The 23866-nt window shown below is 49.1% G+C and overlaps 1 protein-coding gene and 1 long non-coding RNA gene across 3 annotated transcripts in view; one reads left to right on the forward strand and one right to left on the reverse strand.

Annotated features, from left to right (window-relative positions):
- Positions 1-1163: 1163 nt before the first annotated feature.
- On the reverse strand, positions 1164-5435 carry LOC311152508. The gene is made up of 3 exons (XR_014616076.1): positions 5254-5435; positions 4186-4331; positions 1164-1973 (listed from the first exon to the last, which is right to left on the reverse strand). It is a non-coding gene; the product is annotated as an uncharacterized lncRNA (long non-coding RNA).
- A 263-nt stretch (positions 5436-5698) lies between these two features.
- The window catches only part of GATA4 (GATA binding protein 4), a 28240-nt gene continuing 10072 nt past the window's right edge, over positions 5699-23866 (forward strand). For both annotated transcript variants that reach the window (XM_084201541.1, XM_084201542.1), the window contains exon 1: positions 5699-6384. In XM_084201541.1, the coding sequence (XP_084057667.1) occupies positions 5859-6384 (526 nt within the window). In that variant the 5' untranslated portion in view covers positions 5699-5858. The remainder of the gene's footprint in view (positions 6385-23866) is intronic.

A 23866-nucleotide genomic window follows, 5' to 3' on the forward strand; every position in this document is an offset into this window, starting at 1 on the left:
CAAGAGCTTTGGTTAAGCCGGGGCGGGGGTGGCAGCCACAGCGGGGTCCCCTGAGAGCGGCTGACGGTCCCTCTGTGCGGGGCTGTCCCTCTGTCCCTGCCAGCTGTGCTCTCCACTGCATCCCGTGGGTTTTCCCTGCGCTGGGGTGTCCTGGGAGGTGTCTGCGTGCAGGGGCGTGCAGAGGGGTCCCAGAGCGGGGACTCCAAGGCTCCCCAGAGAGGAGGGTCCAGGATCTCTCCCCCAGGAGGGCGGGGGGTTCATCCCTCCCCCCGCACAGCTCCAGGAGGGGTTGGCGCTCGGGATTTCTCCCATTTTTGCTGGATCTGGAGAGGACCGGAGGGAGCACCCCCCTGTCCATCCCCAGCCCCCCCAGACGGGTGGGAAGGGGGCGGGAGGAGGCGATGCCGTCCCGAGACGTCTCCTGGCTCGCAGGGAGCCTCGTCCCCCACTCCCGGCCATCCCCCCCTCCCAAACCACCCCGGTCCTGCCGCACAGCCCCAAAAAATCGGGGGTGCAGCCGTGCCGTGCCCCCGGCTTGGGACCCCCCCTTTCCCTTCCCTCGCTGCTCTAACACAAGCCAGGGACAGCCTAGAGATACCCACAGATAGATGCCTGCGGATAGATCCCTATGGATACCTATAGATAGATACCTATAGCTGATCCATACCGCCCGCAGATGCCACCCAGCCGTAGGCACCGGATTTTTTGGAGCCGATTTTTTCCCCTTTCCGCTGACCCGGGGTGGTCGATCCCCTCCCAGAGTCTGTAACTCTCAGATTCTCCCCAGCCCCCTCCTCCAGACCCTTCCCGGCTGTAGCCAAAGCAAGGAACAAATAAAAGAATTAAGGTAATACTAATAAAAACTCCAAATGCTCCCAAATGCCCAATATGCAGCAGCCGCCGACCCCATTTATCCCTTTTGCTCTGCTGAAACCACATTTCCCCCGCTGTTTTTTTTCCCCTATTTTTAACCACTTTTCTTCATGATTGTTTTAAAAATTCGATTTTTAGCACAGATAAAAATTCAAATTAACTTTCTCCCCTCCGCACTCTCCCCCCCCCCCCCCCCCCCCCCGCCTCCCCTCCAGTTCCTAAAGTGTTTTTGAGTGCATTTTTTTTGTTTTTTTGGAGGGGAAGTTTGGTTTTTTCCCCCATGCATCAACGCCGGGACCTTTAATTCTAAAACCACGGTGGAACTACGTTCGATACGGGGAAATAAATAAAGCAAAACAAAAACACCCTTAAAAATAGGCATCTCATAGATTTTTTTCCTGCCTGGGCAGAACTGGAGGCTTGAACGGAGAGAAGCAAGGCCAAAATTTGCTCCTCTGGGTTATTTTCACAGCGATTTCGTTAATCGCAAGGAGGAAAAAAAAGCTCCACTGCGTGCAGAACAGATTTTGGGTTTGGTTTAGTTTTTTTGGTTTGGGTTTTTTTTTTTTTTTCGTCGTTGCACTTTGCTGTGTCCCATCTCCTTTTTCCGGGAGAAATTGTGTCCTAAATCCATCCTCTCCGTGCCGGCTGTTGGGTGACGCCAGGCTGGGCTCGGTGCGGTTCCTCACCTCTCCGAATTTCGGGATGAGCTTCCCCGCGATTCCCGGCTCTGCCGACCGATAATTCCCCGCGGAAAGAGGCTGGGTCCGGCCACACGCACGCGAAACAATCCACGGGAATTGCTTTTGTACCTTTTTTCCTGCAAGTAGCAAAGCCAAAAGAAGGTCCTTGAAATCTTCTTTGCTCCTGGTATTGGTGCTTTGTTGCTTGGGCGGGTTTAAGCAGTTTAAATTGCATTTTCGCTTTTTGCGAGGTTTTTTTTTTTTAATTTATTTCTTTTTAGTAAGGAAAGAGCTGCTTTTCTGTAGGAATTCAAGGAATCTTTAGGAAATCGCTGCTTTGGGAGAGAAAACCGTCAGGGATTTTGCAGAGGAAGGAAAGATGAGCGTCCCGAACCTGGCACATCTGGATAGGAACTGCTTCGGAGAACAGATATCAAAAGAGACATCAATATATTTAATTCTCCTTTCTTTCCCTATGTGCTGCTAGCACTGTGTTCATAAGCATATTTTTATATATACATGTAGTCATACATATTTTTAAATATATGCATTTAGATGTTTATATATTATATGTGAATTATTAAACATTATAGTTTATATGTGATATGACTATTTTGATATAGTTCATAATTTACACATATACAAAAACAATACAGGGCATTATAAATTATAAACAATAAATTATTTCGGTATGACAGTACCTCTATGTTTGCATGTAACACACATCCCTGTGAATTATAAAATACATTAAGTCCCGTTTATACTTAATTTTTCTATCGATCTATATAAAATTACACACCTTTTATTAATAATATATTTTCTCCCGGGTGCTGAAAGAACAAATACCCACATAGATATCATTGCTGATGTTTATTTCTTATGAATTTCTGTTCCTGTAATTTTATTTCTATACGGGGCTATAAATATTTTCATCCCGATATTTGAGGTTATCTCCATCTGCATTTTCCCACTTTTGGCGGTTTGGGGAGTCCCTGTGCCCCCTGGGTATTGCAGAATAACGTGAGGGTAGAGGATGAGGGGATCCCACATCCCCGGAGATTCATTCCCAACCCTGAAGAATCCCCTAAATGCTGTCCTCACCCTCCATCCCCCTTCAATAAATCGCTTTTCCCATTCCCTCTTCCCCCCCACCCCGTGTCTTTCATACGGAGATTTGAAATTTGAATTTAATATCTTTATTTCCAAGCATCAAAATCGTCTGACATCTCCCCCCCACACACACAGACTTAGGGTAGGAACCCCAGATTTCCACGGGAAGCTCCAGAGTGTGGGAAATATTAATGGTGTGAGAGTTATTCCCGGGAAACAGGGCAGTGGGACCCCCGGGTGTCTGGAGAGACTCCAGGGCGAAATGAGCCCCTGGAGAGGGGGGGGCTGTGGATGGGGGGGCTGAAACCCGCGTGGGACTGGGACCCCAAATTGCAGAGGGTGCAGCACCCCCGATGCACATCATCATTAACCTTTAAACCCATCGGAGCATGGAGGGACAGGAAAGGGGTGCCCAGTTTGGGGGGAGCGCCCCCAAACTGGCTGGGACAGAGAGACCAGCTGGCACCTCCTCACTCCACAATTTGGGACAACGGTTTGGGGCAGAAGCACGGGAAAACCCCCCTTGTGCAATATCGCCAACGGAAGGGGCTGACTCCAGCGGGATTAGGGGGCTGGGGGGTGTCTGTACCCCTCAGAAAATCTCCCTGATTTTTTCTGGCAGCCGGACACGGGCATCCCTGGGGTGCGCAGGCACGCGAGGCTGCCCAGCTGGTGCGACCCTGCCCACGGGGCTGGTTCGATTTTATTATTTTATTTTATTTTATTTTATTTTATTTTATTTTATTTTATTTTATTTTATTTTATTTTATTTTATTTTATTTTATTTTATTTTATTTTATTTTATTTTATTTTATTTTATTTTATTTTATTTTATTTTATTTTATTTTATTTTATTTATTTTCTTCCTTTTTTGTTGTTTTTTTACCCCTTTTCTCCACAGCCATGGAACCTGGCGCCCGGCTGATGGTGCAACAGATACCGGCCACCCCCTTCACCCCCCCTTCCCTCCCATCGCCGCCCATTTCCACGTGACGTGGGCAAACCAGTCAGCGAGTGGGACTGGGCAGCCTGGCCATACTGGGGAGCCAGGAGGGGGGCAGCGCTGCCCCTAACCCCCCCAAGGAAGCAGGAGCCGGGCATCTCTGAGCCCTCTGCCTTCCCCACAGCGAGGGGGGGGTTCCTGCCCCACGGCCTCGCCCCCCTCCACCCCTGTGCCCCCCCAGCACTGAAGGTGGGTAGCGCTTCTCTGTCCCCTCGCTCCTCTTCCTCGCTGTCACGCCGGGACCCCAGCGACCTCCCCGAAAGCTTCCTCCTATTGTCTCCTCGGTCTTGAAAAGCGACTCGATTTTGATTTTTTCTTTTGGTTAATTTTTTTATTATCACCACTACTATTTGTACGGCAAGAGGGGAACTCGCTCCTTGTTCCCCTCCTGTGAATCCGGCCCCTCGTTAGGGAATCCTGTGGAAAAGCTCCGTCCTAGGCCAGCCATTCCCTGGAGGTCTGGGGGACACAGACCTCCCTTAAAGCCCCTTCTTCCCGGCTCGCTTCTATCCTTACCCCTTCCCAGCGCTGCCTCCGGCTTCTCTCCCTTTCCTCGGCTGCCTACCCGTCTCCCGCTGTCCTCCCAGGGTATCAGCCCTTATCTGCTGGTTATCTCTTCTGCTGCTAAATTCAGCCCAACGGAGGGGTTCAGCCGGGGGAATCTGTTGGTTAAACCTAAAGCAGTCCCAAGAGCCAACTCTCCGGCCATAATTCCCCCCTCCCGCACCCCATCCAGCTCTTCTCCCGGTGTGGGGTGGTTTTCATGGAATCCTACAATTCCAGGATAGTTTGGGTTTGAAAATACCTAAAGGCTCATCCAGTTCCGACCCCCCTGCCCTGGGCAGAGACACTTTCCACCAGGCCGGGTTGTTCCAAGCCCTGTCCAAGAGGCTCCCTGCATGATTTGTAGAGAATCTCACATCTCAGCTCTTCTCAGCCTCCTCCCGGACCCTCCTTGGGAAAGGGGTTTCACCCGGACCCCTTTCCACAAGTGGGTTTTGGGGTCCTGCCATTGCAAGCCATGCACAAGGCCCTGATGGCATCCCAGGGCCCAAACCCATCCCAAATTCCCCCAAATTCCCCCAAATTCGAAACCAACCCAACATGAGGTAAAGCACCCCTTTCCCCCACCCCGTCCCACGACTCTGGGACATTCCTCCCCACCCAGACTTAGAGCATTCCCAGTCCCCAGTGGGTCACCCCACTGTGCCCCCAGATTCTCCCACTTCTCCACACGGGAAAAACGGGGGAGAGGGACAGAAAACGCCTGGAAGAGGGAGTTTTGTGGGCGCTGCCTGGGGTCTGCTCCCCACTTTGGGCAGCACTAATGGGGCTGCAGTGGGTAATGCCCTCCCCTCTCCTGTAAGTCCCCTCGGTCACTCCTGGCGGGGCTTTAGGGGGTGCGAACACGCGTGGGGCAGGCTCGGGGTGGGATGGTCGAGCCATCCTTCCCCCTTTCCCTCTTTTCCCCCTACTTTTCCCTAATTTAACTCCCCCCCACCCCAGCCCTCCTCAGCCGCCTCCCGCCGCCCACATCAAACGCCGGCCCCGGGGGCCATTAACAACTTAAAGCACCGATCGTACCTGCGGGACAAAGGTTTTTGCTCCGGGCCAGAGGAGAGAGCATCGCTGTCTCTCACCTTCCCGGCTGTGTCCCCCTTCCTTTCACCTCCCCCCCTTCTCTAACCTCCTTATCTCCCCGCCCGGGGGGGTCCCGGCCCGGCCGCCGCCGCATCCCGCATCCCGGCAGCATCTCCCCCTGCTCCCCCGGGGGTGTTGGAAGGGGCGGGCGGGGGGGGAGGGAGGAGGAGACTGACCGAGGGTTTTAAACAGCCCAGCCTCATGGTGGAGGGCGGGGGGGTGGGGGGGCGGGAGGTGATGGATGGAGCCCGGTGGGAGCAGCTAAATCCAGGCGGGAGCTAAATTTCCCCTCCGGAGGGACCCGGACTTCTTGCTCGGGGTCTGCAAGAGGCGGCGGGACCTGCTGAAGGTGGGGAAGGTGGGCGGTGGGGAAGGGGGGGGGGTCGGAGGAAAATCGCATTGCTGGTGGTGTTTTGGTTTTGGCTGGAAGGCTGCGCCCACGCGAGACAGCTCCGGGGGAAAGTGGAGCCGAGGGTTTCCCAGGCGCTCCCCATCGCTCTGGATCGCGGCCGGGGAGCCGGCCGGGCTTTGGGGAGGCTCCGCACGAGATGTACCAGAGCTTAGCCATGGCAGCCAACCCCGGCCCTCCGGCGTACGAGGGGGCAGGTGGCTTCATGCACAGCGCGGCCGCAGCGTCCCCGGTCTATGTGCCCACCACGAGGGTCACCTCCATGCTCCCCAGCCTGCCCTACCTGCAGAGCAGCGGCTCTTCCCAGCAAGGCAGCCCCGTCTCCAGCCACTCCATCTGGACTCAGCCCGGAGCCGAAAGCGCCGCTTACAACCCTGGATCTTCTCACCCTCCCGTGTCACCTCGGTTCTCCTTCTCCACCAGCACCCCCATCCCGGCCACATCTTCCCGGGAAGCGGCGGCGGCTTACAGCAGCTCCTTGAACCTTTCTGCTAACGGGAGGGAGCAGTACAGCAGGGGCTTCGGCAGCTCCTATTCCAGCCCCTACCCGGCCTACATGAGCCCCGAAATGGCCACGACCTGGACTTCCTCGCCCTTTGACAGCCCCATGCTGCACAACCTGCAGAGCCGAGGGACGCCCGCGGCCGCCCGCCACGCCAACATCGGTGAGCACGGGGCTGGGAGACGGGAGGGGAGGTTTCACCCCGTTACCCCCCAGATTTTGGGGCACGCACCCCTCTGTGCATAGGTTTGGTTTTTGGAGAGAGGAATTCGGAGTATTTGGGGTTGGCGCTGTCTGAGTGGCCTCTCTGGCTGGAAAACATCGGGGTCCTTATTCTTAATTATTCTACAAAATCACCGATCCAAAACATCCTCAAAGGCCGCGGTTTCCAAAAAGTAAACGAAATTTAGGGCAGGCCCGGAGCGGCAAGGAGTGATGAGCCGAGCTCTGGAGCGAGGGCCTGCTGGCTCCTCGGGTAGCTCAGAGAGGATTTAGGGGCTCTGATGGGGATAATTTTGGGGTGCAGGGCCACGATGTTCCATGGACACGTAGGCGGCCCCTTCCTGAGCTGGCTTTAGGCGTTAAACTGGGAGCATTGAGAAAGCGAAGTTGGGTCCATGAATTCCAAATCTTCCCTTTGGGCTGTTTTACCTTCTGGTCTTTTAAAAAATTCCTTTGGAAAGGTCGGTTGGGCTACAAAAAGGGAGAGCAAAGAGAAATTTAGAGCTGAGGTGAGAGAGATGATGGAGAAGGGTTAAAAGAAATGCATCCACATTTATAATGGTGCTTTCTGGGGAATTTAGGCGCATCTGAACAACACAACCCTGGTATTTCAGAGTCCCCTTACCCCAAAAATCCTCACCCTGATCTCTTGTGCCGAGTCCAGTCTCGGAGCCTTTCATTTCATTAAATTCCTCTGGTTCCTACAACGAAGAATTGGTCCAAATGGCTTAAAACACTGCTTTAATATTTCGTGAGATGGAAGAGGGGCAAAAGGAGAGAGAAATGCAGGCAGATCTTTGCATGGTGGTTTCATAAACCCTTTTTTCCTTCCCGTCTCCTCTCCATGAAGGCATTTCTGTCGGCTTTGGGGTCGGGGTTAACAAAGAAAATACCTCAAATTTGTCCGCAGATCTATTTTACAATTGTGTTCTCTGACCCGAATTTTGGAGGGTGATTTTTCCATCGTGTCCAGCGGGATTTGCGTTGTCTTTAGCATTATTTTAAGACGTTAAAAGAAGGAAAGTTGGGCATCGGTGAAGGCTTGGCCTTGCCAACATCTTCTGCTTTTCTTTAGGTGCTAGAAAATTTCTCCGGATGAGGAACAGATTAAGGATAAAATTTTAGCCAATCAGGCAATGTTTTTTTGGAAGCCATGAGAAGGCAGATCGCAAAGGAAAAAAATCAGGATGAATTTAAAAATCAAATATTAATTGAATATCAGGAAGGACATATGAATATTTGTATTTTACCATGGTGCCATCTCTTCCTTGGGGAAAAAAAACCCCACCTTTTTGCGTTGATTTCAGAAGGGCTCTTAATAATAAAAATACTCTAAACCCAGAATAATGCAAATGAAGAATTGCAGTTGCAGAAACACCCATCAGCTTTTAAAGTGCTAGGGGATTTGGGGGTTTGGAGCGTGGTGGTTTGTGCTGCAGCTCCGCATTTTGATGGCCAAAAAAAAAAAAAAAGGGATTTTAAATAGCACGGGGAAAGAAGGGATGAGTTGATCCAGCGCAGAAAATGGTTTTTAATGAAGGAGGAAGGAGCCGGGACTCCACGGCCAGGTCCTGACTCGGGTGCCGGATTCTCGTCAGCGCGGCCGAATCCGCGGGATTCATTAGCATGGGGCTAATTACGCCTTTCCCTTGGATATGGAAAAGCGATCGAATTTGAAAACAAAAATGCTTGTGTTTTGGTTAAGAGAAAAAAAAAATAAAATGAACTGCCTGAGAGCTGATGAGTTTTAAATGGATTTTTGGAAGGCAGCTCCTCCGGGAAGTAGTTTTAGGTCCAGACCTGCCCCGTTCCCACTTCTCCCTGAGTCGGGACGCGGCCGCTGCCGGGTCCCTCCTTGAAGCCGAGCGATGCTTTGGGCATCGAGGGGATTGAGTAAAGCATGTAGAGGCTGGCTGTGGGGTTATGAGATGGGAAAGGGTTTTATTTTAATGATTTTAAGGGTAAAAGACCGTGAAAAACTGAAGGCACTGAAAGATGTAGTGGGGAGGACACCGTTGTGGATTATTCCCATCACAGACCCACTTTAATTCCACATCCGAGCCTGGTCAGCACCTGAGAAATCCCTGGAACGGTGGAGTTCATTCCTTCTTTGCCTTTTCTTAGGGCTAAAAGTAATTTTATTCTCTGCACAGCGAGGAATCTCCAGGTGGAAACGCAATCCTTTTAAATGTGTGAAATAGAAATATTTTCAGCGCTCTCATTTTCTTTTCCAGAGAAATACCCACCGCTTTCGAGTAGCGCTAAATGCAGAGCACTCCTGGGGTCATTAAAATTTTAATTACTATGATTTTTTAAAAATAAAGATCAAGTGTAGGCAGCTATAGCTGCATATACAGAAATGAATTCACAGTCTATACAATTGGGCATGACGTTTTCCTCCCTGTTTTGTATGAATATATCCCTGTAACAATAAAGCAACACACAGGGAGGAGAAGATGAGTGAAAATGTATTCGAAGAAAATAACACTAAGAGAAACACAAATCTTCTTGTTTTTTCCCTAAATTGAGGATTTTTTGCTTGGGTTAAACCGTGGTGTAAAGTACTGGGAAGGATGGGTAAAACGCACGGGCCCGTTTGGAAAACTTTCCCTGGTGTGAGTTCAAAATGCCAAATTTGGGCTTTTCAGGGTAAGTTTGGTGACTGATTTCATTACCCTGAAGAGCAGGATCAGACCCTGTGGTCGAGGCAGTGAACTTGCCCCAGGCATTGCCTGGGATGGAGTTACTGTGAATTCCCGACTTAATGAGCCATGAAAAGGACCAGCTGCAGAATCCCCTCTCAAAAGACTTCCCCGCCAGCCCCAAAAATCTCTTGAAATCGCTCCCAAAATTACCCTAGATGGGCAGTTTGGCTCTTGCCCCTTTCCCAGGCAGAGGGGAGTGGGGATGGAGGGCGGCACGGGGATCCGAGCGCATCCATCCCGCAGCTCCGCGCTGCCTCCTGGATCTTTCCAGGCTGGGGAAGAACGCTCCGATCCCAGATTGAGATTGCCATCCTCTTTTATTTTGCTCACAGCGGGGATTTTACTTCCGCTGTGGCATCGCGGAGGTATTGCTGTGGTTGGGGATAAATCGGGGCTGCGAGCATTCCTGGTGGGTGCTTTTGGGATTATTTTTTTGGTTTTTTGGGGGTTTTTTTTGGCTAAATCGAAGTCAGGGCTCCTCAAACAGGCGCTGCTGGAGCACAGCAGCAGCATCTGGGAAGATCAAAGCCTGGAGCAGACACTGGGTTGGAAAATGTCCTTTCTGCTGCTGTTGGGGGAGAGATTGGGAACCAGATCTTAAGCTTTCCCACAGGGATGCTAAGAGATCTGCCCTGTCGCATCCCGGGGCTGACATTTCCAGTGATTCATTGGCATTTGTTACAACCCTCTGCCCTACAAGCAGCCCCTGAACCTCCCCACGCACCAAGGGACAAGGCGGCTGGTCCCTGTGGGGTGGCAGGGGATGAGGGCGGTCCTGTCCCTGATCCTGGAGGGATGGGACCTTAGGACGAAGGGATGGGGCCATAGGACAGAGGGATATGAGTGCAGGATGGCAGAAGAGGCTGTGAGACAGCGGGAAGGGGCTGTGAGACAGCGGGATGGGGCTGTAGGACATCGGGAAGGGGCTGTAGGACATCGGGATGGGGCTGTAGGACATCGGGATGGGGCTGTAGGACACCGGGAAGGGGCGGTAGGACACCGGGAAGGGGCTGTAGGACACCGGGAAGGGGCTGTAGGACATCGGGATGGGGCTGTAGGACATCGGGATGGGGCTGTAGGACATCGGGACGGGGCTATTGGACGTGTCTGCCTTTTCCTCCATCCCCCGTTTCGCAAGCGGCCGCATTTCTCACCCCAGCCCCGCCGGCGGGGAAGGTTCGGCCAGGGCTTTGTTCCCCCCTCCGGGTCTGAATCCACCTTCTGCTCTCCGTCCTAATTTAATTGTCACCCGACAGTCTGGGATTTGGGATGAAACCCACAGAATGAGGGTTTCTAATCTCTGAGCAAGATCTAGCTTGAACACACAAGTGTTTATTCCCCCTCCAAGCCCCCCAAGCAGTAGAATTTAAATTGCAAATAAATCAGTGATAATAATAAAAATAACACCATCAGCGGCACTCTGTCACTGCTATTAATAATTCAATTATTTACTTAAAATTTGCACTGTATTACCAAGCACAACTTATGTTGCACAGAAGAGCCATGGGGTAGTATATAATATAAATGTTCACAAATTTTTGTAGAGCAGTAGAACTTAAAGTAGTGGATGGTGGTGCTTAATCCAAGACGTTATTAAACCAGGATTAATTATTTTTCACCCGTCCATGTGCATTTCTTTATTCCTGTAACAATAACACAATAACAGCAGTATCTTTTTTTAAAGAGACAACTTTTATTTTGCTCTCTACATGGTTTTTTTTGCCAGAAACTTTAGGGAAAGAGGTGAAATTCTTGGAAACAGACGAGGGTTTATCAGGCAGAGTGTTCCAAAGGAAACCAGGCCCAATCCTGACACCTCTGTGCTCTTCTGATGATGGGAAACCCTTGGCTTGGCCGGCAGAAAGGGGCTCCCCAAAACTGGTTCTGCCAAATACAGAGGGGTATTTTGAAAGGGGAAACCATTTCTCTCTGAAAATGCAAGGATGTCTGGAAAAAACCACCAATAAAGCACCAAATATCAAATAAAATTTCAAACTGGGTGAAAAAGTGGCTTTTTATGTGCCTGAGGGTTGGCAGCCTGTTGTTTCTGAGGGAAGATATTAAAATAAAGGTGCAATTTAAAAGAAAATTCAATTTAAAAATTGATTATGTTGTCCCAAAACCTTCAGAAATTTTGTTTCTTATCAGCGCGGGGCTCTGGGCTGAAACTTTTGCTCCTTGAGCCCTGAGGAGCTTTGCAAGCGTACGGAAAAAAAGGAATGCAAATATATCAACTTTGAGAGGTTTTATTCCCAAATCTACCCACCAGCCCAGTGTTTCCTTCCCTCCCTGCAATTTCCTTAATGAAAACGAGGTGCAGAAATGGGATTTTCAGGGATCTCCCCCTGCTTGGTGACACTCCTGGGGATTCACAGGGGAGAGGAAGTCGAAATCTTGGGTTCTTCAAGGCTTTTGCAACTGAACTATAAAAAACTTAACAAAGAGTCTGCTTCCCCTTTGGGGCTCAAAACCAGGTGGGAGTTTACCTCAAGAGCTCAGTCCATAGGCTTAGGAAAGAAAGTTTTGTAGATGCTGGGAGGAAAAGGCAGAAATGCAGATTTTTGCTGCGCCAGCCGCATGTTTCAGGGACGTGGGATCCTGAAAAATGCGATTACGCTGCCAAAACCCTTCGGTTGTAATGGCCAGGTTAGGTTGTTACAGGTCTGAGTTGCTTTGGAGTGGGGAATGTGTGTAATTATGCCTGCAGGATTGCAAAAAGGGAGATGGGAATATCTGGAAATGCCAAATATTCACCTTGTCGGCGGGTCGGAATCCGCGCTGCCGTCTGGCAGGAAGGTGTAAATTCGCTTTTGGTGTGCGAGTGTGAAACCTGCTTAAATAACCAGGGAAATAGGTGAGAATTTGCTCTGACCTTCCAAATTAACCCAAATTATAGAAGCAAATTTCATTATTAGGTCGGATTGAGGCTTTCTTTTTAATTTTAAGAAAAACTGGTCTTTCTCCTTCATGCGACAGAACTCTTGCAGCTGTCTACGATCACATCCCACATTATGGCAAAATATGAAAACTTCTCCTGCCTTCCCAAGGCTTCCCCACATCATCGGTCACGGTGACCGGGCCCGAGCTGTAAATACATCTGTAATGACAAATTAAACCCAATTATCTGCCAGGCCTGAGCACTGAGGTCTTCCCACACACGGGTGCTTGTACTTGGTGTGACAGCGCTCAAAAATAATCCCAGCACCGTTGGCACAAGTGGCATTAAAAGCTCTTTTGAAAATGCCCGTGTTTTCAAACCTTCTCCAAAATGTTGGGGATTTTTCCAATTTTTTCCCTTTTTTTTTCCTTTTTTTCCCTTTTTTTCCTTTTTTGCAGGAGCTCCTTGCTGCAGGAGCTTGTTGAGTTTGCAGCATTCCCCGCGCTCTTGCACCTTTCTAAACGCTCCCGGCGCTCGGCGGCGATTTCTTTTTCAATACGATAAGCTCAGGCTGGATTTTCTCATCCCCTAAAAAAAGAACTGGCGGGTGCTGGGTGTGCTCCAAAAGAAGAGCCAGGCAGAGATTTTCCAAGTTGGATGCAGATCTGACCCCGTCATCAGCGCTGAAATGTTTCAGCTTTGGGGTTTTGGCAAGACCTGGATTTTAAAGCCAAATTTAGGGCAGCGTCAACTGGAAGCGAAAATAATTTTTTCTTTTCCAAGAAGTGCCCAGTGATTAATTTTTTTGCTTAATTATTTGCTGGCACAGAGGGGTTTTTTTGCTTAATGAGGTGGATACCTAATTGTAAAATGAAGTCTTTGCAGTGGGGAGCAAGTTGGGTATTTCCAATCTCTTTTTGCTTTCTCTGTCTTTTTAAGGCCAAACATGCTCTGGTTTTTAGGAACAGCCATCCCATTAAAAACCAGAAAAACCAGTGACACAGAAAAGAGCAACCTCAAAAATACCCACATTCCTTGCTCAGAACTGAACTATCCCTGCATTAAAGCGCAGGGCAGTTCACTGGGAGCTGGTGCAGGATCAGGCCCATGCAAATAGATTCCATAGGGAAGAAACTTAGCCCACTGCAAATTACATGGGAATTTACATGTGTTCTCAGGGAGGTGAAACCCCAAAATCCAGTGGGACCTTCCTTTTTTTTCCTGAGAAGTGGCGACTTCGTTTATATGCTGCAGCATGAAGGAATTCAGGATGTTTTTTTAATTATTTTTAGTCACCCCTAAAGCTTGTGAGACCCTTATCAGAGCCAGCTGGGCTTGAACCACTCACACCAGATTTGGGAGAGACTCAGAAATTAATTTTGTTTGTGAAAGAGGAAAAGAAATAACTCCTGGAAAGCCAAAAATTAACAATTTTTGCAGCAGAGGTGGGGCGAGGGCAGCCGGATGAGGGATCCCTCAGGGCTGATCTCCTGTCTCCACCAGGGACTGGTACTGGATTGCTTCTGAATCTGGGATAACAAAATCGCTGCCTGGAAATGCTTCCTCCTAATCCCTGGGAATTAACTTGGTGTCTGCTTGGGGGAGCATTTCAGGAGAGGTCCCATGGCGGGATGCTGCTCGCTGTGCCTGCTCTCCTTCCCAGAGCTCAGCCCTTTGCCGCTGGACAATGCTTCCAGCGTGGTGGATTTACAGGGAGCTGGGATGGGGCTGGGTCCCCATTGCCATCAGACTCTCCTAAAAGGTTAAAACCCAAATTTGGGGGCAGAGCTGAAGCAGGGAGGGAGAACGAGGTCACGCCAGTCCCTCCAAGCAAGATTTTGACAATTCTTCCTGGTCTTTCCATATGGAGCTCCCTGTGTTCATAATATTTAAGCAAATTCCAGGCTGTCCTCTGATCTTGAGGGCCTCCTTTGGCTCTGCAAACACCTCCAGACAGTTCAGGAGACATCTCCCTCTTGCTGGATTCCCAGCTGCCCACCCCTGGCTGTTGCCAGCCCTTGTGCTTTGGTGCACCTCAATTTTCCTTCAAGCTCCAGCTTCCGGAGTCCTGTTATCATATGTCAGGCTCTGCTCTTTCAGAAAGGGAAAGAACAGCTTTCCTGGGCAAGGGAGAGGCTGGAAAACCCTGATTCCTTCATGCTGAAATCCTAGACAAGGCAAAAAAAACCACCCCAACCTAATATTTATTATTCAAACTCCTATGACTTTCCAAGCCAGACTCTTGGATTTGCAAGCCAGAGAGCCACTATTATTCAACATCCAGGGCTCACAGTGCTGGAGCTGTAAAAAAAAAATCAGTGAGGCCCTGAGCCGCAGACATCAGGACTCCTCCAAATGACGTGTGGTCCCAGATGTCTGAGATTATTTTGGGAAGGGAGTGCTGGCCCCAGGGGCTGCCTGCCCAGGGGGCTGGCTGCTGGGAAGGACTCTGGGTCGGGACATGCCTGGGTGGTGTGGAGCATGAGAGGGGCAGCTGGTTTGGGGGTGGGATGTCTCTTCCTCACACTCCCCTGGGCTGGGATGATGCTCTGGATCCTGGGTATGACTTTTCCCATGTTTCAGTCCTTCATTATTTCCCTAGGATACATGAATGATGCTGTAATTTATCCTGCCCCTCTGGACATGAAAATCCGGGCTTGAGGGTCTTTTCACTTCCCAAAATAAGTAGGACCACAATCAGGAGGGTGAAATCCCCCTTGCACCCCCTTCCCTTTGCCTCGAGCCAGGGAAGGGTCTCACTCTTTCCTGCTCTCCCTGAGCACTTCTCTTCCCAAACCCACATCCCAGTCAGGCTCTGGCACCTCCCTCCTCACAAATCAATAACAACGGGTGAGCAGGTTAATTATAATCACAGAATAAACGCCGCGGTCTCAAAGTTCACCCAACTTCAGCAGCATTTCAAAACGAGCGGACGGCGCCAAGAAACTTTCATTGATTCCTCTGGGGCAGGTGTGGGAGTTTGAACCTGTCCCCAGGCTGATCTTGATTCGAGGCTACTCAATTTTCCTCCTTATCTCGACTTTCGCCTATCTTATAATGCCTGTTATTTTAGATAAAAAGTCCAATCAATTGAGTTAGAAAAACTGCAAGTTATATGTGGCCCTGATAAGTTCCGTACCTGCCGTTTTATTGGCCTGGGCTGCGAAGTGACCTTTGCAGATGCTTTATCATCCCCTCCTCCTGCCCCGCTCGGGGGCTGAGTTGACTTAACATCCAGAATAACTAATAAAAGAGGAAAAGAGAAGGGCCAGAGGTTAGACAAACTCACTGTCCCCTCTAACGTGATGAGCTCTAGTAAACACCTTTTTGTTTGTCCCTGGCTGGAGTCCCGCTGGGAGGCCGGGATCTGGCCTGGCTTGTGCTGGTGCAGCTCCTCTGAGTGGGATTTATCAGTGGAACAGCTCTGAACTGGAGGCAGAGCCTGTGTCTAAATCAGTGAAATTAGAACAAAACTGGGACGGGGGTTTGGAGTTTGGATACGTCAGTATTGGTTGGTGCTGTCATGCTCAGGGAGGGATTGGATATGTGGAGCAGTCCTACCTATTCCATATATTCCTGCACATGGTATAGATGTGTTTCATATTTATAAAGAGAGGTGTTTTAATATATCATATGTGGTTTACACATATAAAATGAGTTTTTAAAAATATATATATGTGTGCACAAACGCACACATATATATGCACACACCATTCTATATAGCTAAGTTCTATTAAGTCACAGAATAATAATAATAATTTTAATAGCAAAACCAGAAAGAATTGATTTGAGATGATTCCTAACTTGCTACAAAGGCATTCTCAAGGACATCCCAGGCATCCCTGCCTATGGAAGAGGGTCTGGAACTAAATGATGCTTAACATCCTTTCCAACCCAAACCATTCTGTGTTTCTAAGACATGTTCTGTGCATATATACAAATATATATGTTTATATACATACATACCACATGCCCACAAATATAATAACAACAATAATATAATTGTATTATTGTATTCCTACCAGAAAGATTTTGCCTGTTTGCTTTAGATAAATGTCTATCCTTCTGATCTGAGGGAAAAAAAAAAAAACAACCCACCCCAAACTTGGAGTTTCTGGTGTTGTAGGACTGTAGAAGTGCACATTTTAAGATCTCTAGCAGGACAACCAACTCAGCAGTGGCTGAGGGCATGTGGATGAGGCTTTGGAATGCCCAAGGATGCACATTTCCCCCATCTCCTAATGAAACCCAGCAGACCATAATCTTCAGTCACTGGTGAAGAATCATCTTGGTGTTTTCCTGTGCAGAGGCAGGGGTTGGACTCAATGTTCCCTGTGGATCTCTTCTAGCTGAGGGTATTCTGTGATAATTCTTAGCCCCTGGCATGGTCCAAGCACAGACCATCTCAGCCTGAGCCCAGCATCTCCTGGTGCAGCTCCTGGGAAGAAGTTTGGGTGTGACTGGGGTCTCAGAACATTTGAACATGGCCAGACTCTGCCGGCTGGGCTTAGGGTCAGGCTTCACCACCTACCCTAGCTGGCCCTGGCTCACTGGTTACCCTGCAGCCATAAGGCCAATTCCCATGGCTCAGCCACAGAGCAGAGGCTTGGCAGGACTCCACAGCACACCTGCGTGTGGTCCCCTGTGGGGACACCAAGAATGGCTGCACATGACCCATTACCTGTTCCCAACTCAGAGACAGCTGCCCAGGAGGGACCATGGCACTGTAAATCCCAAGCTTTTTTGATCCTCTTCCTTTTTCCCCCACTGTCCCTTCCCAGAGGCCATCAAAGAAGAGTCTCAAGGGGCACATCCACTTGGAGATGGGCCAGATTTCAAGGAGGGCAAGGTTGTGGCTATTTTTTCTTTGTCAAAAGAGAGAAAGACCATTTCCAGGGGCCTCCTGCCAAGCAGACCCCAGTCTGTGGCTGACCCCATCCTGCCCATTCCCTGGGCTCTCCATGCTAATCTGAGATTTGTTAAAAAATATTTGGACAGTCGATAAGCGGAGGAATCTTCTGTTTATCAGAGGAGCCTCGGATATTTACAAGTGTAAGAACTGCAAGGAGGAGTAAGGAAAGGGAGGTCACCTTGGTGGGTGGGAGCTCACCCAGGCACAACTTGACAGTCAGCAGAAGCTGCTGTTGGACACCAGGTTGGTCTCAAAAAGGTGGCCAAGAGGCTCCCACCAAAAGACCCTCAGGGATGCCAGCATTCCTGTCTCCTTCAAAGCAGGCTGTGCACCTTTGGGATGTGGGACATGGTCCTTCAGTGTGTGTGTGGACTGTCTCTCCACTCAGCTCTGGGAGAACCACGGGGCTGGATGGTTTGGGCTCTGGTGGTTTTTGTGTGCTGAAGAGCTGTCAGTGCTTTTCCAAACAACCAGGTTGGCCATCCCCCCAGCTCCTGCCCCTTCCCAAAGTACTGTTTAGATCTGATTTAGAGGAATCCAGCTTGTTTCCACCCACCCTTCTTCCATTAATTTCTTATCTCCAGCTGTGGCTTTTGAAAGCTGTCCTCTTGTCCCCCTCCAGTGTCACTCCTTGTCATAGGGAAAGGACAGCGTCACCATGAGATGAAAAACCTTGCTCAAGGGCATCCTAATGCAGAGCCAAGACTCAGCTCCAAGCCAGGCCCAGAATTTGCCCAACCTCCCATCGTGGCCCTCCTGCACATGATCTCAGCTGGTCCTTTGGCTGCTTCCACCTCCACCGTCCTTCAAAGCGCAGAAAACATATCCATGAAGGAAAAGGAGTATTCCTGGCTGCTGGCAATGGTGTGTGCCACAGACCTTGGCTTGCTGCAGGCAGAGCAGGGAGTGCTGCAGGGGAGGGACACAATGTTCCCTTTGCCTTGACGTGAAACATTTGGCCTGGGAAGGGTTGCACGGGAAATGTCTCGCTGTGGTGTTTCGCGAAGCCAGGGAAAAAGCAGATTTCTTTGCCTTCTGGAAAGCCAGACTGTAGGGTGAATGTTTCCTCAGCAATAAGTAGGGTCTTTATGTTTTCAGAGGGAAAACTGTTTGGCCCACGCAGCTAACTGGGTACACAGCCATTTTCTCCACCACAGATGTGTCAGATAAACCCTAAAACTTTCTGGGATGGCACCAAGCCATTTCTGTGAGGCTGCACAATGATGCTTTTTGCTTGAAACCATGTTTCTGGCTAAGTGTGGGGAATTTACCTGGTTCCCCACTTCCTGCAGATCCTCAATCACATGGGTGATGCCTTCTGTTAACCCAGACCAGGGGAGAGCAGGGAGCCACATTCCCCCAGCTCCCATCCCAGAGATGAGCACTGCTCAGACAGGCGCTGTCCTGCTTTCCCTGTGTTTAGATCCCATTAATCTCTAAAACCCTGGGTGAATTTTCCCCAAATTCTGTCTGAGAGAAAACAGGAAGAGAAAACAGGAATGAGCAAAACCTGTTTTTACAGGAACACCCTTGGCTCCATTAGCTCCATCCTAACTTTCTGATCCCAGCCTGTGTGCCAAGATGGTGATGACCCCATGGACAAAGGAAAGGCTCAATGACAGCTTTCCTTTGGCTACAGAGCTCCCCCATGCATAAATCTGGGATTTTAAAATTTGCCCAGTCACTCCCTGCCCATTCCCCTTTTATCTCTCCTCTTTTTTTTTTTTTTCCTTCTCTGCCCCAATCCTGGACCAACCACCCCTTTTAGCTGGGATGTGATCTGACCAGAAACCTTTTGGTGGGTTTTTCCCCTTGAAACTTCAGCTTCCGTAATCATGCAATTCAGGGAAACACCTCAACCCGTCCCAAAGGAAAAGAAGATGTGACTTTCAGCTCCTCTAGCTGCAGCAAAGTGCTGGTTTAAGGGACCCCAAAAGGCTAGAAGAATAGGAAGGATTTCCAAACTGCCACTTTTTAATGGGAACAATTTTGGGATTTGGGACAGAGTGGCTGGGAATGGTAAATCCTGTTTCCCCTGCCATGCTCTTGTGGCTGTCCCTTGAAGCAGAAGGTGAGGGTGTCCTGGGTGGGATTCCAGGGTGTCCATGTCCTTTGCCTCAGCTGCGAGTGCCCCCGAGAGTCCATTTGGGGTTTGTGTATACACAGGATCGTGGCTCTCACCTCTTATCATAACAAATTGTTTTAGGAAACTGCTTCTCTGCTGGGAAAACTGCTCTCAGGCTGTGTTTAGAGCCTCTAAGTGGCCTGGCTGTGTTTGAAGGACAGTTCCTCCTTTGCTGAGTTGCTTCATTGGGTTGAGAAGACACTTCTGCAGGGGGAATTGTTGATATCAAATATCTCTCCAGCTGTAAACAAAACTCCAGTGCTATATTAATGGAAGTCTCTTTCCATCCAGAGAGGGTGAAGGCAGGAGGGGTTGGAGGGGAGTAGAAGACAACCACGTTCTTTCGCATGCAGGAGGGTCTGACCCAAACCAGGGTAGGGAGGGCTCTTTGTCCCCTTCCACGGGATGGTTTGGGAAAAGAAATTCATAAATTGGATGCTGGCACTGAACTGAAGGATTCAAAACCCTTCCTTTTTCTGTTACCATTCCTTAGGTTCCTGATCCATCAGGTTTATGCATTTAAGATGATTTTCCCTGTGCAAAGAGATTTAATCACAGAATCACAGAATGTTTTGGGTTGGAAGGGACATTAAAGCTCATCCAGTTCCACCCCCTGCCATGGACAGGGACACCTTCCACTATCCCAGGTTGCTCCAAGCCCCATCCAAACTGGCCTGGACCACTTCCAGGGATGGGTTGCTAAAGAAAGCCCAAAGGTCTGGACTCAGGAATGGATGTAGTGCCAGGCTGGCAGAGTTGGGGTTTGCAGAGATGGTAGGAAGAAGTCACCTCAAGCCACGCTGCAGGCTCAAGCCTTAGGTTGAGTTGCAAGTGGTTATCTGGTTCTCCTGTTTGGGAAGGCAAAATTCCTCAGACTTTGGGTGAGTGAGAGGTGCTGGAGGTGTGGGCTGGCAGGACCAGCTCCGATCTGCTTTTTTGATGACCTCAGCATTGTCTGTACAGGCCGATCTCAGTGGATGTGGAGGACCCCTCCCAACAAAAAAGTGTCACGAAGGGCCACATCCAAGAATTCTTTTCTCCCTACCAGACCCCTGTGCCCCACTCAGGAGTCACTCCTGGCTCCCTGGGGACTGGATATCCCATTGTGGAAAGTATTTCTGACATGAGCACACTCAAGGCCTCACCCAAGATTAGCGGACTGTTGTGCAACACACAAATGACATTTCCTGCCCTGGGGACCTTGCAGTGCTCATAAACAGTAGACGTGAGGGGGAAAAAAATCTCATTTTACACAGCAAGTTGATGACCAGGATAGGGATGGGACACAATTCATCCTCTCCACTGGTCATTCAGTGAGATTTCATGATCTGCTTTCATGTGAGAAGCTCCTTCATTGACTAAAGGCAGGGTTTTATGAAGAATTAAGTAGAAGGCCATCAGGATTAGCCAACACCAGGGACCCAGCCCATAAAAAGGACTGAATGATCCCAAGATACAAGATAAGGGCTTGGCAAAGGCACGTGGGGAAGCTGAACATTCAAAGAGGAAGATGAGGCCACTCAGCACACATGAGGCTCCCCCAGCCGTGGGCTGATGTCCTTCTCAGCCCGATCAGCAAATCCTTTCCTCAACCCTGTCCCAGTGCTGGCTGTACCTGGCTTTGGGAGAGGGAGTAAATCTCTCCAGCAGAAAGGCCATTCCAGAGGTCACCGGATGGACCCATAAATCTCCATTATCAGGCAGCGGCTCCTGTGCCACAGAACGGAAATTATTGCCCTGAGTGTGACTGGGGGAGCCTTTCCTTCCCCCCTCATTGTTCAGGGCCCTCCGGGAGCCGCTCGGGCCATTTGCTGCCTGAATAAACGTTTCCTTTCCCGGCTGCAAAGTACAAGGAATAAGTGTCAGGGGATCTCATAATGCCAGGATTTAGAGCTCCAGCCCTGAGCCAGAAGCCAAGGAAACACTTTGCTGCTTTTTTCCTGGGGAGTCTCCTTAATCCCCATTATTAATAACAGTGACAAATTAAACAATTAGTGCATTTGAAGCCCAGTGACCTCCATGCCCAATTTAGCTCAGCCTGATGGTAGATCCCAGCTCCTGTGGGCTCTGAGCCCTGGGAACATTTTGGTTTCCTGGGTCCTGAACACCCACCCACATCGAACTGCACAGGCTGCAGGTCTTCAGGTGACCCTTTCTCATTATTTTGTAGATCTTCAGGGTTCTTCAGGGCAGGGGGGATTTGTGTCCAGAAAGACAGCTCAGAAAACTCCCCTTGGCAACTTCATCCTGGAGTTTACTGGTGCTGTGAAATTACATACACACACACACACACACACACATATATATATAAAACGGTATATATACAAAATAACAATTATAAAAATACCAGTCGCTTGTTTCCCACTTCCTTAGGGCCCAAACACCCTTTACTCAATAAATGACACGCACCAAGCCCATATCATCTCTAAACCAACTTCCAGCAGTGTTCAAGACACCTCCTGTGCCATCCCAAAGCATTCTTTGAAGCAGGTGAGGATATCTCTCCTCCAGGTGATATCTTTTGAGGTCAAGGAGCTCTCCCTGCTCTGTCACGGCTGAAGGAATATTTTTAATGAGGTTGCACTTGGCAGGTGTCATCTGACTCAGCACTGGGTGGTGCCCAGAGGGGACACACCCATCTGATAGGACCGTGATTAGGGAGAGCCGCCCATTGCTGGAGCCTCGGTGTCCCTGGGAACAAAGTCTGTCCCTTCCCTGACTCAAACACTGATGATTCCTGTTTATGAATGTTCACAGGGATCACCTTTGCCTGCAGCTGAGAGGGGAAAGTCTCACAAATGTTATTGCCACGGAAGCAGAAGGGGAGTTTTGGAAACTTCAACCAATGAAAGTTTGGATGGGGCTTGGAGCAAGCTGGGATAGTTTTAAGGTGTCCCTGCCCATGGCAGGGAGTTGGAATGAGATGGCCTTTAAGGTCTCTTCCTACCCAAGCCATTCTGTGATTCTTTGGAAGTCCCTTGAAAGAGATGTTCCAGACCCAAATCCCAAGGAAACTGGGGAAAAACCCCAACCGAAGAAATAGGGAAGAATATCAGTCAAATGCAGATGGAAAAGGAGAGCAGGTCTCAAGGCAGGTTTGCATTGGTGTTTTGGATGTTGATGAGAAACCAACACTGAAAATAACATGGCACTGGAGCTGGGTGTCCCACTCTTGGGAAATAAGACTCAACTCTTAGCAACAAATTATTTATTGCCAGCAGGTAGAAGACTTACATTTTTCTAAAAGCAGAAATATATCCATACTTGACATTTTTTTGAGGGACCTTCTTATTCAAGAACTAGTCCAATTCTTAACATTTCTGAGGAGCTGTTAGGAATTTTCTCCTTTGTCTTTATTAAAAACTTTTATATTTTGGTTTCCTGGTGGAAGAATTTCCAAGAAAGACTGTATTTTGTAATTAGTCACAGACACAACTCAAATCAGTCAACTTTTAACTGTTACCTTTTGATTACCTCTGCTCAGCTAAATTCTCCCTGGATTATGTCCACAACTCTGTAGTGAATTATTTTCGAAGAAGAAGGCATTTTTTACAGGAAAAAAAATACTGCAAAAATACTTTGGCTTTTTCTTTGGAAAATTATAATCAAAAATCTCAACAACTTCTAAGATTAAAAAAAAAAAAAAAGAGTGAAATGTTTTCCTTTCTTGAGATTTTTCAAGGAAACGAGTTCTTTCCTGACCAGCTGTTCCAATCCCTTCTCTTTTCAAAGGAAGTTTATTTGATCTAGATTTTGGCTGTGACTCAATTGTCATTTTAAGGGTGAAAGTGAGGGTTATGGTATCACTGAATCCATGTAGACAAAAATCACCTGGAGGGATTCCCATCTTTTTGAAAACGCCAGAATTGCCCCAGGGTAGTGATATTTTTCTAAGCTGCTGGGAAGACACTGGATTCCTGCTTTTCTGGATCCAGAGCTGCTTAGGTACAATAAATTAGCGCTCTCTACCATTTCCCCATGGGCACACAGTGTAACCTCCAGCCATTTTTAGCCAGATCTTCTAGGGAGAATTAGGCTCACGTGGATATTTGTCTCTGCTAACTGGCGCCACTTCATTAATTTTTCTGTCCTTTGGCCGCTTCACAGTTATGCAGTTTCCTGCAGATTTTCCAAAAATAGTCTGGGGAAAAGAGAAAATAAGGCCATGTCTGAACGTAACCCTTGCTAGACATCAGAGAATCCACATAGGACTGAGGCACGACTCAGCCAGAAGCCAAATTTTGTTAGTTTGCTCCTCGGAGAGCAATTGTCTTCCAGCAGGAAGCTGAGATTTTTGTGTAAAAAGCAGGTGGACAAAAAAATACAGAGACAGTGAAGTTCTTGGTTTCTGGAAGGGTTTGTATGGAATGGGGAGGGAACTGTGTCTTTCCAAAGGATGATGCAGTTGAGCTGTGTTGTGCTGACCTTTGAACCTCCTGGTTCTGTCACAGCCAGAGGGACTGGACTGGCCCAGCCCAGGGCAGTTCAGAGAATGACAGAATGGTTTGGGTTGGAAGGGACCTTAGAGTTCTTCTCATTCCATGCCCCTGCCATGGGCAGGGACACCTTCCACCCTCCCAGGTTGCTCCAAGCCCTGTCCAGCCTGGTCTTGGACACTTCCAGGGATGGAACAGCCACAGCTTCTCTGTGAAACCTGTACCAGGGACTCCCCACCCTCACAGGGAAGAATTTCTTCCTAACATCTGACCTAACCCTGCCCTCTGTCAGTTTAAATGCATTCCCCCTTCTCCTATCACTCCATGCCCAACTGTCCCTCACATCCCAGCTGCAGCAAAGCCCCAG

This window comes from Fringilla coelebs (genome assembly GCF_963513975.1).
Source record: "Fringilla coelebs genome assembly, chromosome: 3".
Classification (NCBI taxonomy): Eukaryota; Metazoa; Chordata; class Aves; order Passeriformes; family Fringillidae; genus Fringilla; species Fringilla coelebs.